The sequence below is a fragment of the Carcharodon carcharias genome, chromosome 27 (assembly GCF_017639515.1).
Source record: "Carcharodon carcharias isolate sCarCar2 chromosome 27, sCarCar2.pri, whole genome shotgun sequence".
In the NCBI taxonomy this organism is placed as follows: Eukaryota; Metazoa; Chordata; class Chondrichthyes; order Lamniformes; family Lamnidae; genus Carcharodon; species Carcharodon carcharias.
In genome coordinates, this window is record NC_054493.1 from 6771241 (window position 1) to 6785666 (window position 14426).

Here is a 14426-nt window from a genome sequence, read left to right on the forward strand (position 1 = left end):
CCCTCCCTCCCTCTCTCTCCCTCCCTCTCTCTCCCTCTCGCTCTTGCTCTCTCTCCCTCTCTCACATGCGCTTTCTCTCTCACACTTTCTCTACGTCGCACTCTCTCCCTTGCACTCCCTCTCTCCCTCCCCCGCTTCCTCTTTCCCTCCCCCCGCTCCCTGTCTCCCTCCCCCCTCTCCCTCTCTCCCTCTCTCCCTCCCCCCGCTCCCTCTCTCCCTCCCCCCGCTCCCTCTCTCCCTCCACCCGCTCCCTCTCTCCCTCCCCCCCGCTCCCTCTCTCGCTCCCTCACTCTCTCTCCCTCTGCCTCGTGCTCGCTCACTCGCACTCTCTCTCCCTCCCTCCCTCTTTCTCTCCCTCCCTCTTCTCTCCTCCCTCTCTCTCTCTCTCCCTCTCTCTCTCTCTCTCCCTCCCTCTCTTTTCCACCCCCTCCTCCCCTCCCCCACAGGCTCTAGCCACAATAAGGCCCAGATCCTGATGCTGAAGGGCAAAGCGCTCAATGTGGTAGCAGACTACAGGCCGCAGGCTGAGGAAGCCCTGTCCAAGGCTGTCAAGTTGGACCCCGGCCTGGTAGAGACCTGGAACCAGCTGGGAGAGGTGTACTGGAAGAAGGGGGACATCTCAGCTGCAAAAACCTGCTTCTCCGGAGCACTCAACCACGTAAGGGAGCAGGGGCTGGGGTGAGGGGGGAGGGTGGAGGGACAGCCTAGCAGGGCGTGCGATTCTGGTCAGTCCCCGTGTGGAGCACCGTGTCCAGTTCTGGTCAGCGTGTCCCCCGTGTGGAGCACCGTGTCCAGTTCTGGTCAGCGTGTCCCCCGTGTGGAGCACCGTGTCCAGTTCTGGTCAGCGTGGGTCCCCGTGTGGAGCACTGTGTCCAGTTCTGGTCAGCGTGGGTCCCCGTGTGGAGCACTGTGTCCAGTTCTGGTCAGCGTGGGTCCCCGTGTGGAGCACTGTGTCCAGTTCTGGTCAGCGTGTCCCCCGTGTGGAGCACTGTGTCCAGTTCTGGTCAGCGTGTGTCCCGTGTGGAGCACCGTGTCCAGTTGTGGTCAGCGTGTCCCCCGTGTGGAGCACTGTGTCCAGTTCTGGTCAGCGTGTCCCCCGTGTGGAGCACTGTGTCCAGTTCTGGTCAGCGTGGGTCCCCGTGTGGAGCACCGTGTCCAGTTCTGGTCAGCATGTTCCCCGTGTGGAGCACCGTGTCCAGTTCTGGTCAGCGTGTCCCCCGTGTGGAGCACCGTGTCCAGTTCTGGTCAGCGTGTCCCCCGTGTGGAGTACCGTGTCCAGTTCTGGTCAGCGTGTCCCCCGTGTGGAGCACCGTGTCCAGTTCTGGTCAGCGTGGGTCCCCGTGTGGAGCACTGTGTCCAGTTCTGGTCAGCGTGTGTCCCGTGTGGAGCACCGTGTCCAGTTCTGGTCAGCGTGTCCCCCGTGTGGAGCACTGTGTCCAGTTCTGGTCAGCGTGGGTCCCCGTGTGGAGCACTGTGCCCAGTTCTGGTCAGCGTGTCCCCGTGTGGAGCACTGTGTCCAGTTCTGGTCAGCGTGTCCCCCGTGTGGAGCACCGTGTCCAGTTCTGGTCAGCGTGTCTCCCGTGTGGAGCACCGTGTCCAGTTCTGGTCAGCGTGTCCCCCGTGTGGAGCACCGTGTCCAGTTCTGGTCAGCGTGTCCCCCGTGTGGAGCACCGTGTCCAGTTCTGGTCAGCGTGTCCCCCGTGTGGAGCACCGTGTCCAGTTCTGGTCAGCGTGTCCCCCGTGTGGAGCACCGTGTCCAGTTCTGGTCAGCGTGTCCTCCGTGTGGAGCACTGTGTCCAGTTCTGGTCAGCGTGTCCCCCGTGTGGAGCACTGTGTCCAGTTCTGGTCAGTCCCTGTGTGGAGCACCGTGTCCAGTTCTGGTCAGCGTGGGTCCCCTTGTGGAGCACTGTGTCCAGTTCTGGTCAGCGTGTCCCCCGTGTGGAGCACCGTGTCCAGTTCTGGTCAGCGTGTCCCCCGTGTGGAGCACTGTGTCCAGTTCTGGTCAGCGTGTCCCCCGTGTGGAGCACTGTGTCCAGTTCTGGTCAGTCCCCGTGTGGAGCACCGTGTCCAGTTCTGGTCAGCGTGTCCCCCGTGTGGAGCACCGTGTCCAGTTCTGGTCAGCGTGTCCCCTGTGTGGAGCACCGTGTCCAGTTCTGGTCAGTCCCCGTGTGGAGCACCGTGTCCAGTTCTGGTCAGCGTGTCCCCCGTGTGGAGCACCGTGTCCAGTTCTGGTCAGTCCCCGTGTGGAGCACCGTGTCCAGTTCTGGTCAGCGTGTCCCCCGTGTGGAACACTGTGTCCAGTTCTGGTCAGCGTGTCCCCCGTGTGGAGCACCGTGTCTAGTTCTGGTCAGCGTGGGTCCCCGTGTGGAGCACTGTGTCCAGTTCTGGTCAGCGTGTCCCCCGTGTGGAGCACTGTGTCCAGTTCTGGTCAGCGTGTCCCCGTGTGGAGCACTGTGTCCAGTTCTGGTCAGCGTGTCCCCCGTGTGGAGCACCGTGTCCAGTTCTGGTCAGCGTGTCCCCCGTGTGGAGCACCGTGTCCAGTTCTGGTCAGCGTGTCCCCCGTGTGGAGCACTGTGTCCAGTTCTGGTCAGCGTGGGTCCCCGTGTGGAGCACTGTGTCCAGTTCTGGTCAGTCCCCGTGTGGAGCACCGTGTCCAGTTCTGGTCAGCGTGGGTCCCCGTGTGGAACACCGTGTCCAGTTCTGGACTGAACCCAGTCAGAGTCAGCACCTTTAGCATGTCTGCTCCTGTCGACTCCTCTGATATATGAACACGGGAGATTCTGTGATGCCAGATGACCAGAATTCTCTCCTGTTGTCTGTCCCTCTGTGATAAGCGAGTCTCCTCCAGTCAATGGGGTGCGTCTGCCCGGGTCCCGTGTTCTCCTTCTGCTGCCCTCCCTCGTTCACTCCGCTCTTTCTCCCTTTCAGTGTAAGAACAAAGTGTCGCTCCGCAACCTGTCCATGGTGCTGCGCCAGATACACGCACAAGGCGATGACTATTCCAAGAATGTCTTTGCAAGCGTGGAGCAAGCAAAACTGGCTGTTCAGATGGACGCCAAGGATGGCACATCGTGGTGTAAGTTTAACCGGATCGGACAGTTTTTGAGGCACTCGAGGAGGACTGAGTACGTGAGGTGTCAGCGGGGTGCTGTCTTTCACATATGGGTCTTGGTCCCTCAGCACTGACCCTCCGACAGTGCGGCTCTCCCTCAGTACTGACCCTCCGACAGTGCGGCTCTCCCTCAGCACTGACCCTCTGACAGTCCGGCTCTCCCTCAGCACTGACCCCCCGACAGTGCGGCTCTCCCTCAGCACTGACCCTCCTACAGTGCAGCGCTCTCTCAGCACTGACCCTCCTACAGAGCAGCTCTCCCTCAGTACTGACCCTCCGACAGTGCGGCTCTCCCTCAGCACTGACCCTCCGACAGTGCAGCTCTCCCTCAGCACTGACCCCCCGACAGTGCGGCGCTCCCTCAGCACTGACCCTCCGACAGTGCGGCTCTCCCTCAACACTGACCCTCAGACAGTGCGGCTCTCCCTCAGCACTGACCCTCCGACAGTGCGGCTCTACCTCAACACTGACCCTCAGACAGTGCGGCTCTCCCTCAGCACTGACCCTCAGACAGTGCGGCTCTCCCTCAGCACTGACCCTCCCACAGTGCACCTTGCCGTTGTCATCTGCACAATTTGACTATAACGTTCCCAACATTGCTAAAGAATTTAGATTTATTTGCAGATTTAACATGATAAAACGCCCCAAGTAGATTCGTGGGAGGGTAATACATGAAAAATTGACCCTGAGCCACATAAGGAGATATTAGGGACCGGCGACCTAAATCCCAGTCAATGAGGTGGGGTTTAAGGAGCGTCTTAAAGGAGGGGAGAGAGAGAGAGAGGCGGATAGAGAGGTTGAGGGAGGGAATTACAGAGCTTAGTACCCACCTCCCCAGGCAGCTGAAGGCCCGGCCGCCAATGGTGGAGCGATGGGAATCAGGGGAGACTCGAGAGGCTGGAATGGGAGGAGCACAGAAATCTCGGAGTGGTGTAGGGGGCTGGAGGAGGTTACAGAGATAGGGAGGGGCGTAGGGGGCTGGAGGAGGTTACAGAGATAGGGAGGGGTGTAGTGGCTGGAGGAGGTTACAGAGATAGGGAGGGTTGTAGGGGCTGGAGGAGGTTACAGAGATAGGGAGGGGTGTAGTGGCTGGAGGAGGTTACAGAGATAAGGAGGGTTGTAGGAGCTGGAGGAGGTTACAGAGATAGGGAGGGGTGTAGGGGCTGGAGGAGGTTACAGAGATAGGGAGGGGTGTCTGGGGCTGGAGGAGGTTACAGAGATAGGAAGGGTTGTAAGGCTGGAGGAGGTTACAGAGATAGGGAGGGGTGTAGCGGCTGGAGGAGGTTACAGAGATATGGAGGGGTGTAGGGGATGGAGGAGGTTACAGAGATAGGGAGGGGTGTAGGGGCTGGAGGAGGTTACAGAGATAGGGAAGGGTGTAGGGGCTGGAGGAGGTTACAGAGATAGGGAGGGGTGTCTGGGGCTGGAGGAGGTTACAGAGATAGGGAGGGGTGTAGCGGCTGGAGGAGGTTACAGAGATAGGGAGGGTTGTAAGGGCTGGAGGAGGTTTCAGAGATAGGGAGAGGTGTAGGGGCTGGAGGAGGTTACAGAGACAGGGAGGGGTGTAGGGGGCTGGAGGAGGTTACAGAGATAGGGAGGGTTGTAAGGGCTGGAGGAGGTTTCAGAGATAGGGAGGGTTGTAAGGGCTGGAGGAGGTTTCAGAGATAGGGAAGGTTGTAGGGGGCTGGAGGAGGTTACGGAGATAGGGAGGGGTGTAGGGTGTGGAGGTGTTTACAGAGATAGGGAGGGGTGTTGGGGGCTGGAGGAGGTTACAGAGATAGGAAGGGGTTTTGGGGCTGGAGGAGGTTACAGAGATAGGGAGGGGTGTAGGGGCTGGAGGAGGTTACAGAGATAGGGAGGGGTGTAGGGGCTGGAGGAGGTTACAGAGATAGGGAGGGGTGTAGGGGCTGGAGGAGGTTACAGAGATAGGGAGGGGTGTAGGGACTGGAGGAGGTTACAGAGATAGGGAGGGTTGTAGGGCTGGAGGAGGTTACAGAGATAGGGGTGTAGGGCTGGAGGAGGTTACAGGGATAGGGAGGGGTTTAGGGATTGGAGGATGTTACAGAAATAGGGAGGGGTGTAGGGGGCTGGAGGAGGTTCCAGAGATAGGGAGGGGTGTAGGGGGCTGGAGGAGGTTACAGAGATAGGGAGGGTTGTAGGGACTGGAGGAATTTACAGAGATAGGGAGGGGTTTAGGGATTGGAGGATGTTACAGAAATAGGGAGCTATGTAGGGGGCTGGAGGAGGTTACAGAGATAGGGAGGGGTGTACGGTGGCTGGAGGAGGTTACAGAGATAGGGAGGGGTGTCAAGGCTGGAGGAGGTTACGGAGATACGGAGGGATGTAGGGGCTGGAGGAGGTTACAGAGATAGGGAGGGTTGTAGGCCTGGAGGAGGTTACAGAGATAGGGAGGGATGTAGGGGATTGGAGGAGGTTACAGAGATAGGGAGGGGTGTCAGGACTGGAGGAGGTTACAGAGATAGGGAGGGGTGTCAGGACTGGAGGAGGTTACAGAGATAGGGAGGGGTGTCAGGACTGGAGGAGGTTACAGAGATAGGGAGGGGTGTCAGGACTGGAGGAGGTTACAGAGATAGGGAGGGGTGTAGGGGGCTGGAGGAGGTTACAGAGATAGGAAGGGTGTAGGGGCTGGAGGAGGTTACAGAGATAGGGAGGGGTGTAGGGCTGGAGGAGGTTACAGATAGGGAGGGGTGTAGGGCTGGAGGAGGTTACAGAGATAGGGAGGGGTGTAGGGGCTGGAGGAGGTTACAGAGATAGGGAGGGGTGTAGGGGACTGGAGGAGGTTACAGAGATAGGAAGGGTGTAGGGGCTGGAGGAGGTTACAGAGAAAGGGAGGGGTTTTGGGACTGGAGGGATTAGATAGGGAGGGTTGTCGGGATTGGAGGGCGTTACAGAGATAGGGAGGGGTTCAGGGCCGTGGAGGGATTTGAAATCAAGTTTTGGAGTTTTCATATCGATGCGTTGCCTGGTTTACTGGTTAGGCCTCTAGTAACGCTGTCTCTCTGTCTCTCTCTCTCTGCCTCGCTCTCTCTGCCTCTCTCTCTGCCTCTCTCTGTCTGTCTCTCTCTCTAACTCTGCCTTTCTTGATCTGTCTCTTTCTCTCTCTTTCTGCCTCCCTGTTTCTCTGTCTTTCTGTCTCTCTCCCCCTCTGTCTCTCTCCCCCTCTGTCTCTCTCCCCCTCTGTCTCTCTCTCCCCCTCTGTCGCTCTCTCTCTCTCTCTGCCTCTCTCTCTCTCTCTCTGCCTCTCTCTCTCTCTCTCTGCCTCTCTCTCTCTCTCTCTGCCTCTCTCTATCTCTGCCTCTCTCTATCTCTGCCTCTGTCTATCTCTGCCTCTCTCTCTCTCTGCCTCTCTCTCCCTCTCTGCTTCCCTCTCTCTCTGTCTCTCTCTACCTCTCTCTGCCTCTCTCTATATCTCTCTGTCTCTCCATCTCTCTCTGCCTCTCTCTATCTCTCTCTGCCTCTCTCTATCTCTCTGCCTCTCTCTATCTCTCTCTGCCTCTCTCTATCTCTCTCTGCCTCTCTCTATATCTCTCTGCCTCTCTCTATATCTCTCTGTCTCTCTCTCTATCTCTGCCTCTCTCTATCTCTCTCTGCCTCTATCTCTGCCTCTATCTCTGCCTCTATCTCTGCCTCTATCTCTGCCTCTATCTCTGCCTCTCTCTCTCTGCCTCTCTCTCTCTGCCTCTCTCTCTCTGCCTCTCTCTCTCTGCCTCTCTCTGCCTCTCTGTCTCTCTATCTCTCTCTGCCTCTCTCTGCCTCTCTCTATCTCTCTCTGCCTCTCTATCTCTCTCTGCCTCTCTCTATCTCTCTCTGCCTCTCTCTATCTCTCTCTGCCTCTCTCTATCTCTCTCTGCCTCTCTCTATCTCTCTCTGCCTCTCTCTATATCTCTCTGTCTCTCTCTATCTCTCTGTCTCTCTCTATCTCTCTCTGCATCTATCTCTGCCTCTCTCTCTCTGCCTCTCTCTGCCTCTCTGCCTCTCTGTCTCTCTATCTCTCTCTGCCTCTCTCTGCCTCTCTCTATCTCTCTCTGCCTCTCTATCTCTCTCTGCCTCTCTATCTCTCTCTGCCTCTCTTTATCTCTCTCTGCCTCTCTCTATCTCTCTCTGCCTCTCTCTATCTCTCTCTGCCTCTCTCTATCTCTCTCTGTCTCTCTCTCTATCTCTCTGTCTCTCTCTATCTCTCTCTGCATCTATCTCTGCCTCTCTCTCTCTGCCTCTCTCTCTCTGCCTCTCTCTCTCTGCCCCTCTCTCTCTGCCTCTGTCTCTCTGCCTCTGTCTCTCTCTGTCTCTCTCTACCTCTCTCTGCCTCTCTCTATATCTCTCTGTCTCTCTATCTCTGCCTCTATCTCTGCCTCTATCTCTGCCTCTATCTCTGCCTCTATCTCTGCCTCTCTATCTCTGCCTCTCTCTCTCTGCCTCTCTCTCTCTGCCTCTCTCTCTCTGCCTCTCTCTGCCTCTCTGTCTCTCTCTGCCTCTCTCTGCCTCTCTATCTCTCTCTGCCTCTCTATCTCTCTCTGCCTTTCTCTATCACTCTCTGCCTCTCTCTATCTCTCTCTGCCTCTCTCTATCTCTCTCTGCCTCTATCTCTCTCTGCCTCTCTCTATATCTCTCTGCCTCTCTCTATATCTCTCTGTCTCTCTCTCTATCTCTGCCTCTCTATCTCTCTCTGCCTCTATCTCTGCCTCTATCTCTGCCTCTATCTCTGCCTCTATCTCTGCCTCTATCTCTGCCTCTCTATCTCTGCCTCTCTATCTCTGCCTCTCTCTCTCTGCCTCTCTCTCTCTGCCTCTCTCTCTCTGCCTCTCTCTCTCTGCCTCTCTCTCTCTGCCTCTCTCTCTCTGCCTCTCTCTCTCTGCCTCTCTCTCTCTGCCTCTCTGTCTCTCTATCTCTCTCTGCCTCTCTCTGCCTCTCTCTATCTCTCTCTGCCTCTCTATCTCTCTCTGCCTCTCTATCTCTCTCTGCCTCTCTCTATCTCTCTCTGCCTCTCTCTATCTCTCTCTGCCTCTCTCTATCTCTCTCTGCCTCTCTCTATATCTCTCTGTCTCTCTATCTCTCTGTCTCTCTCTATCTCTCTCTGCATCTATCTCTGCCTCTCTCTCTCTGCCTCTCTGTCTCTCTATCTCTCTCTGCCTCTCTCTATCTCTCTCTGCCTCTCTATCTCTCTCTGCCTCTCTATCTCTCTCTGCCTCTCTCTCTCTCTCTGCCTCTCTCTATCTCTCTCTGCCTCTCTCTATCTCTCTCTGCCTCTCTCTATCTCTCTCTGCCTCTCTCTCTATCTCTCTGTCTCTCTCTATCTCTCTCTGCATCTATCTCTGCCTCTCTCTCTCTGCCTCTCTCTCTCTGCCTCTCTCTCTCTGCCTCTGTCTCTCTCTGTCTCTCTCTACCTCTCTCTGCCTCTCTCTATATCTCTCTGTCTCTCTATCTCTGCCTCTATCTCTGCCTCTATCTCTGCCTCTCTCTCTCTGCCTCTCTCTCTCTGCCTCTCTCTCTCTGCCTCTCTCTCTCTGCCTCTCTCTCTCTGCCTCTCTCTGCCTCTCTGCCTCTCTCTGCCTCTCTCTGCCTCTCTATCTCTCTCTGCCTCTCTATCTCTCTCTGCCTCTCTCTATCTCTCTCCGCCTCTCTCTATCTCTGCCTCTCTCTATATCTCTCTGTCTCTCTCTATATCTCTCTGTCTCTCTCTCTATCTCTCTGTCTCTCTCTCTATCTCTCTCTGCATCTATCTCTGCCTCTCTCTCTCTCTGCCTCTCTCTCTCTGCCTCTCTCTCTCTGCCTCTCTCTCTCTGCCTCTCTCTCTCTGCCTCTCTCTCTCTGCCTCTCTCTGCCTCTCTCTACCTCTCTCTACCTCTCTCTACCTCTCTCTACCTCTCTCTGCCTCTCTCTGCCTCTCTCTGCCTCTCTCTGCCTCTCTCTATATCTCTCTGTCTCTCTCTATCTCTCTCTGCCTCTCTGCCTCTCTCTATCTCTCTGCCTTTCTCTATCTCTCCCTGCCTCTCTCTATCTCTCTCTATATCTCTCTGTCTCTCTCTCTATCTCTGCCTCTCTCTATCTCTCTCTGCCTCTATCTCTGCCTCTATCTCTGCCTCTATCTCTGCCTCTATCTCTGCCTCTATCTCTGCCTCTCTCTCTCTGCCTCTCTCTCTCTGTCTCTCTCTACCTCTCTCTGCCTCTCTCTGCCTCTCTCTACCTCTCTCTGTCTCTATCTCTCTCTGCCTCTCTGCCTCTATCTCTCTGCCTTTATCTATCTCTCCCTGCCTCTCTCTATCTCTCTCTATATCTCTGTCTCTCTCTCTATCTCTGCCTCTCTCTATCTCTCTCTGCCTCTATCTCTGCCTCTCTCTCTCTGCCTCTCTCTCTCTGCCTCTCTCTCTCTGCCTCTCTCTCTCTGCCTCTCTCTGCCTCTCTCTGCCTCTCTCTGTCTCTCTCTGTCTCTCTCTGCCTCTCTCTGCCTCTCTCTGCCTCTCTCTGCCTCTCTCTGCCTCTCTCTGCCTCTCTCTGCCTCTCTCTGCCTCTCTCTGCCTCTCTCTGCCTCTCTCTGTCTCTCTGCCTCTCTCTGTCTCTCTGCCTCTCTCTATCTCTCTGCCTCTCTCTCTCTCTGTCTCTCTCTGCCTCTCTCTATCTCTGCCTCTCTCTATCTCTGCCTTTCTCTATCTCTCTCTGCCTCTATCTCTCTCTGCCTCTCTCTATATCTCTCTGTCTCTCTCTCTATCTCTGCCTCTCTCTATCTCTCTCTGCCTCTATCTCTGCCTCTATCTCTGCCTCTCTCTCTCTGCCTCTCTCTCTCTGCCTCTCTCTCTCTGCCTCTCTCTCTCTGCCTCTCTCTCTCTGCCTCTCTCTCTCTGCCTCTCTCTCTCTGCCTCTCTCTCTGTCTTTCTCTACCTCTCTCTGCCTCTCTCTATCTCTGCCTTTCTCTATCTCTCTCTGCCTCTATCTCTCTCTGCCTCTCTCTATATCTCTCTGTCTCTCTCTCTATCTCTGCCTCTCTCTCTATCTCTCTCTGCCTCTATCTCTGCCTCTATCTCTGCCTCTATCTCTGCCTCTCTCTCTCTGCCTCTCTCTCTCTGCCTCTCTCTCTCTGCCTCTCTCTCTCTGCCTCTCTCTCTCTGCCTCTCTCTCTGTCTCTCTCTACCTCTCTCTGCCTCTCTCTGCCTCTCTCTGCCTCTCTCTGCCTCTCTCTGTCTCTCTCTCTATCTCTGCCTCTCTCTCTCTATCTCTGCCTCTCTCTCTCTCTCTCTGCCTCTCTCTCTCTGCCTCTCTCTCTCTGTCTCTCTCTATCTCTCTCTGCCTCTCTCTATCTCTGCCTTTCTCTATCTCTCTCTGCCTCTATCTCTCTCTGCCTCTCTCTATATCTCTCTGTCTCTCTCTCTATCTCTGCCTCTCTCTATCTCTCTCTGCCTCTATCTCTGCCTCTCTCTCTCTGCCTCTCTCTCTCTGCCTCTCTCTCTCTGCCTCTCTCTCTCTGCCTCTCTCTCTCTCTCTGCCTCTCTCTCTCTCTCTCTGCCTCTCTCTATATCTCTCTGCCTCTCTCTATCTCTCTCTGCCTCTCTCTATCTCTCTCTGCCTCTCTCTCTCTCTCTCTGTCTCTCTCTTTGTCTCTTTCTCTCTCTCTCTGTCTCTCTCTCTCTCTCTCTCTTTGTGTGTGTCTCTCTCCCACTCTGTGTATGTGTGTGTGTGTCTCTCTCTCTCTCTCTCCCTCTAGGCCTATGGTAATACTGTCTCTCCCTCTTTCTCTGTCACCCAGATATCCTTGGCAATGCCTACCTGTCTCTGTTCTTTGTTACCGGGCAGGATCCTCGAATCTGTCAACAGGCACTGAGTGCGTATGCGCAGGCTGTGAGTATTTAGTCTGGAGGTGGGGACGGTGGGGAGGCTGGGGGATGGGGTTAGTGTGGGACTGGGGATGGGTCCAAGTGTGATATTTTGCGATTCCTGTCTCTCCTCCTCTCTCTCTCTCTCTGTTAGGAGAAAGTGGACCCTGCTTCTCGCAGTAATCCTGACCTGCACCTCAACAGATCCACGGTGAGCATGGACCCTCTCCTCTGAGACCCCTGTTTCTGAGAACCCAGGTGTTTTTATTCGTTGGCGTAGGGGTGGGGTGGGGGCGAGGGGGGGGGGGGGGAGTAGACGAGGCAGCAAGTGCAGACATTTGCTGCAGACCAACGCGTGCTGGGACCAATACTCCTTGGTGCAGCACTCTTCCACACTCATGGCTTCAGAAATGCGAGTGCCTGCATGTGGATAGTGCCTGTCACTGCTTCAGGATATCTCGCTTACCAGCCAAGCACTTTCTGAAGTGATGGCCTACATCCTGAATGCATCTATAATTAAGGAAGCCTTAACCATGCATCAGAAGTCGACAAGGTTTCACGATGGGGGAAATCGTCTTTGACCAATTCACGAGGGCTTTTTTGAGGACGTAACCAGGAGGGCAGATCAGGGAGAACCAGTCGATGTGGTGTACCTGGATTTCCAAAAAGCATTCAGTGAGCTGTTAAACAAAAGGTTAATGCACGAGATAAGGCGTCATGGAGTTGAGGGTAATATATTGGCACGAATAGAGGATTGGTTAACAATATGGAAGCAAAGAGTAGGCATAAATAGGTCTTTCTCAAGTTGGTAACCTGTGACTAGTGGAGTGCCACAAGGACCAGTACTGAACCTCAGCTATTTGCAATTTATGTTCATGACTTTAGATGGAGGAACTGAGAGGGATGTATCTAATTTTGCTGATGATCCAAAGCTAAGTGGGAATGTGAGCTGTGAGGAGGATACAGAGTTATCCAAATACAGCAAGACCTGGACAATATCTAGGCCTTGGGCTGACCAGTGGCAAGTAACATTGGCACCCACACAAGTGTCAGGCAATGACCATCTCCAACAACAGAGAATCTAACCATTGCCCCCTTGATGTTCAATGGGCATTACCATCACTGAATCCTCCCACTATCAACATCCTGGGGGTTACCATTGACCAGAAACTGAACTGGGGACCCAGCCATATAAATACTGTGGCTACAAGAGCAGGTCAGAGGCTGGGAATCCTGCAGAGAGTAACTCACCTCCTGACTCCCTCCCCTCAAAGCCTGTCCACCATCTACAAGGCACAAGTCAGGAGTGGGATGGGATACCGCAGACTTGCCTGGATGGGTTGCAGCTCCCACAACACTCGAGAAGCTCGACACCGTCCAGGACAAAACAGCCCCACTTGATCAACACCCCATCCACAAACATTCACTCCCTTCACCACCGACGCACAGTAGCAGCAGTGTGTGTCCCATCTACAAGATTCACTGTAGGAATTCACCAAGGCTCCTTCGACAGCACCTTCCAAACCTACGACCGCTACCATCTAGAAGGACAAGAACAGCAGACACATGGGAAACACCCACCACCTGGAAGTTCCCCTCCGAGCCCCTCACCATCCTGACTTGGAAATATATCGGCCATCCCTTACTGTCGCTGGGTCAAAATCTTGGAACTCCCTCCCTAACAGCGCCGTGGGTGTATCTACACCACACAGGGGACAAAATCTTGGAACTCCCTCCCTAACAGCGCCGTGGGTATACCTTCGCTACAGGGCAAATGGGGGAGTGGGGTTGGCACAGTCTCAGGGTAAGGGGAGTGGGCCATTTTGGACTGAGATGAGGAGGAATTTCTTCACTCGGGGAGGGTGGTGAAGCTTTGGATTTCTCTACCCAAGAGGGTTGTGGATGCTCCATCCTCGAGTGGACTTAAGGCCGGGACAGACAGGTTTTTGGTGTCTCAGGGGATTAAGGGACGGGGGGAGGGGGGGGGGGGGGGTGCTGAAGATATAATGGCAGAGCAGGCTCGATGGGCCGAATGGTGTGTTCTTGTGGGAAGGGGTGGGGGTGGTGGGGGGCGGGTGGCGGTGAGACGCACACTCTTTCTCTCCAGCCTGGCTGTCAAGAAGCTGCGGGGAATTTACACTGACTCTTGTCTCTCGATCCGAAGCTGTACAAGTACGGGGAGAGGTACACCGAGGCCTTGCTGGGATTCTCGCGGGCCGCGGCCCTGGATCCGGCCTTGACCGAGCCTCTCGTCCGGGAGCAGCAGCTGCTGAAGTTCCTGGGCAGGCTCGACACCTTGGTCCAGCAGAAGGTGAGGCGCCGGGAGGGATGGTGGGGGTGGGGGGGGTGGTCTCCCGGTGGGAGGAGGAGGAGGAGGGGGGGGGGGGGGCTTGTGGCACAACGCGGTGTCGTGGTGACACGGGTGGGAGGGGAGGTCAGGGAGGTAGAGTCCCGCCTTCTGCGCCTCCTCTTTGGGGTCGACCTCCGGTGGCGAAGCCTCTTCCTCCATGGGCAGAGCCGACCGGCCCGAGGCTTGTGCTCGTTACGTTCGGAATATTCCGGGCTGGGCGGACTGCGCTGCCCAACGCGCTTAAAGGACTCGACCGGGCCGACGGCTGGAGGCGGGTTTCGTCCAGTGGGCCGGGGTCCAGAGCAAGGGGACAGCGCCTTAAAATGGACCGAATGGCTGTGTAACTGTGTCCGGCAATGGGATTGGTCAGTTCCCCTGTCTCTGTGTGTCCTGCCCTGGGATTGGTCAGTTCTCCTGTCTCTGTGTGTGTGTGTGTGTGTGTGTGTGTGTGTCCTGTCCTGGTATTGGTCAGTTCCCCTGTCTCTGTGTGTCCTGCCCTGGGATTGGTCAGTTCCCTGTCTGTGTGTGTGTGTGTGTGTGTGTGTGTGTCCTGTCCTGGTATTGGTCAGTTCCCTGTCTCTGTGTGTGTGTGTGTGTGTGTGTGTGTGTCCTGTCCTGGTATTGGTCAGTTCCCCTGTCTCTGTGTGTGTGTCCTGTCCTGGTATTGGTCAGTTCCCTGTCTCTGTGTGTGTGTGTGTCCTGGCCTGGTATTGGTCAGTTCCCCTGTCTCTGTGTGTCCTGCCCTGGGATTGGTCAGTTCCCTGTCTCTGTGTGTGTGTGTGTGTGTGTGTGTGTGTCCTGTCCTGTTATTGGTCAGTTCCCTGTCTCTGTGTGTGTGTCCTGCCCTGGGATTGGTCAGTTCCCCTGTCTCTGTGTGTGTGTGTGTGTGTGTGTGTGTGTCCTGTCCTGTTATTGGTCAGTTCCCTGTCTCTGTGTGTGTGTCCTGCCCTGGGATTGGTCAGTTCCCCTGTCTCTGTGTGTGTGTGTGTGTGTGTGTGTGTGTGTCCTGTCCTGGTATTGGTCAGTTGCCTGGCTCTGTGTGTCCTGCCCTGGGATTGGTTAGTTCCCCTGTCTCTGTGTGTCCTGTTCTGGGATTGGTCAGTCCCCTACCTCTGTGTGTCCTGCCCTGGGATTGGTCAGT

General features: G+C 55.7%; 1 protein-coding gene across 1 annotated transcript in view; it reads left to right on the forward strand.

Moving 5' to 3' along the window:
• LOC121270129 (tetratricopeptide repeat protein 5-like) overlaps window positions 1-14426 on the forward strand; it is a 62095-nt gene that overhangs the window by 32102 nt on the left and 15567 nt on the right. Inside the window, exons 3-7 of the mRNA XM_041175446.1 lie at window positions 438-658; window positions 2929-3076; window positions 10869-10960; window positions 11090-11146; window positions 13100-13246. Coding sequence (XP_041031380.1) covers window positions 438-658; window positions 2929-3076; window positions 10869-10960; window positions 11090-11146; window positions 13100-13246 — 665 coding nt within the window. The remainder of the gene's footprint in view (window positions 1-437; window positions 659-2928; window positions 3077-10868; window positions 10961-11089; window positions 11147-13099; window positions 13247-14426) is intronic.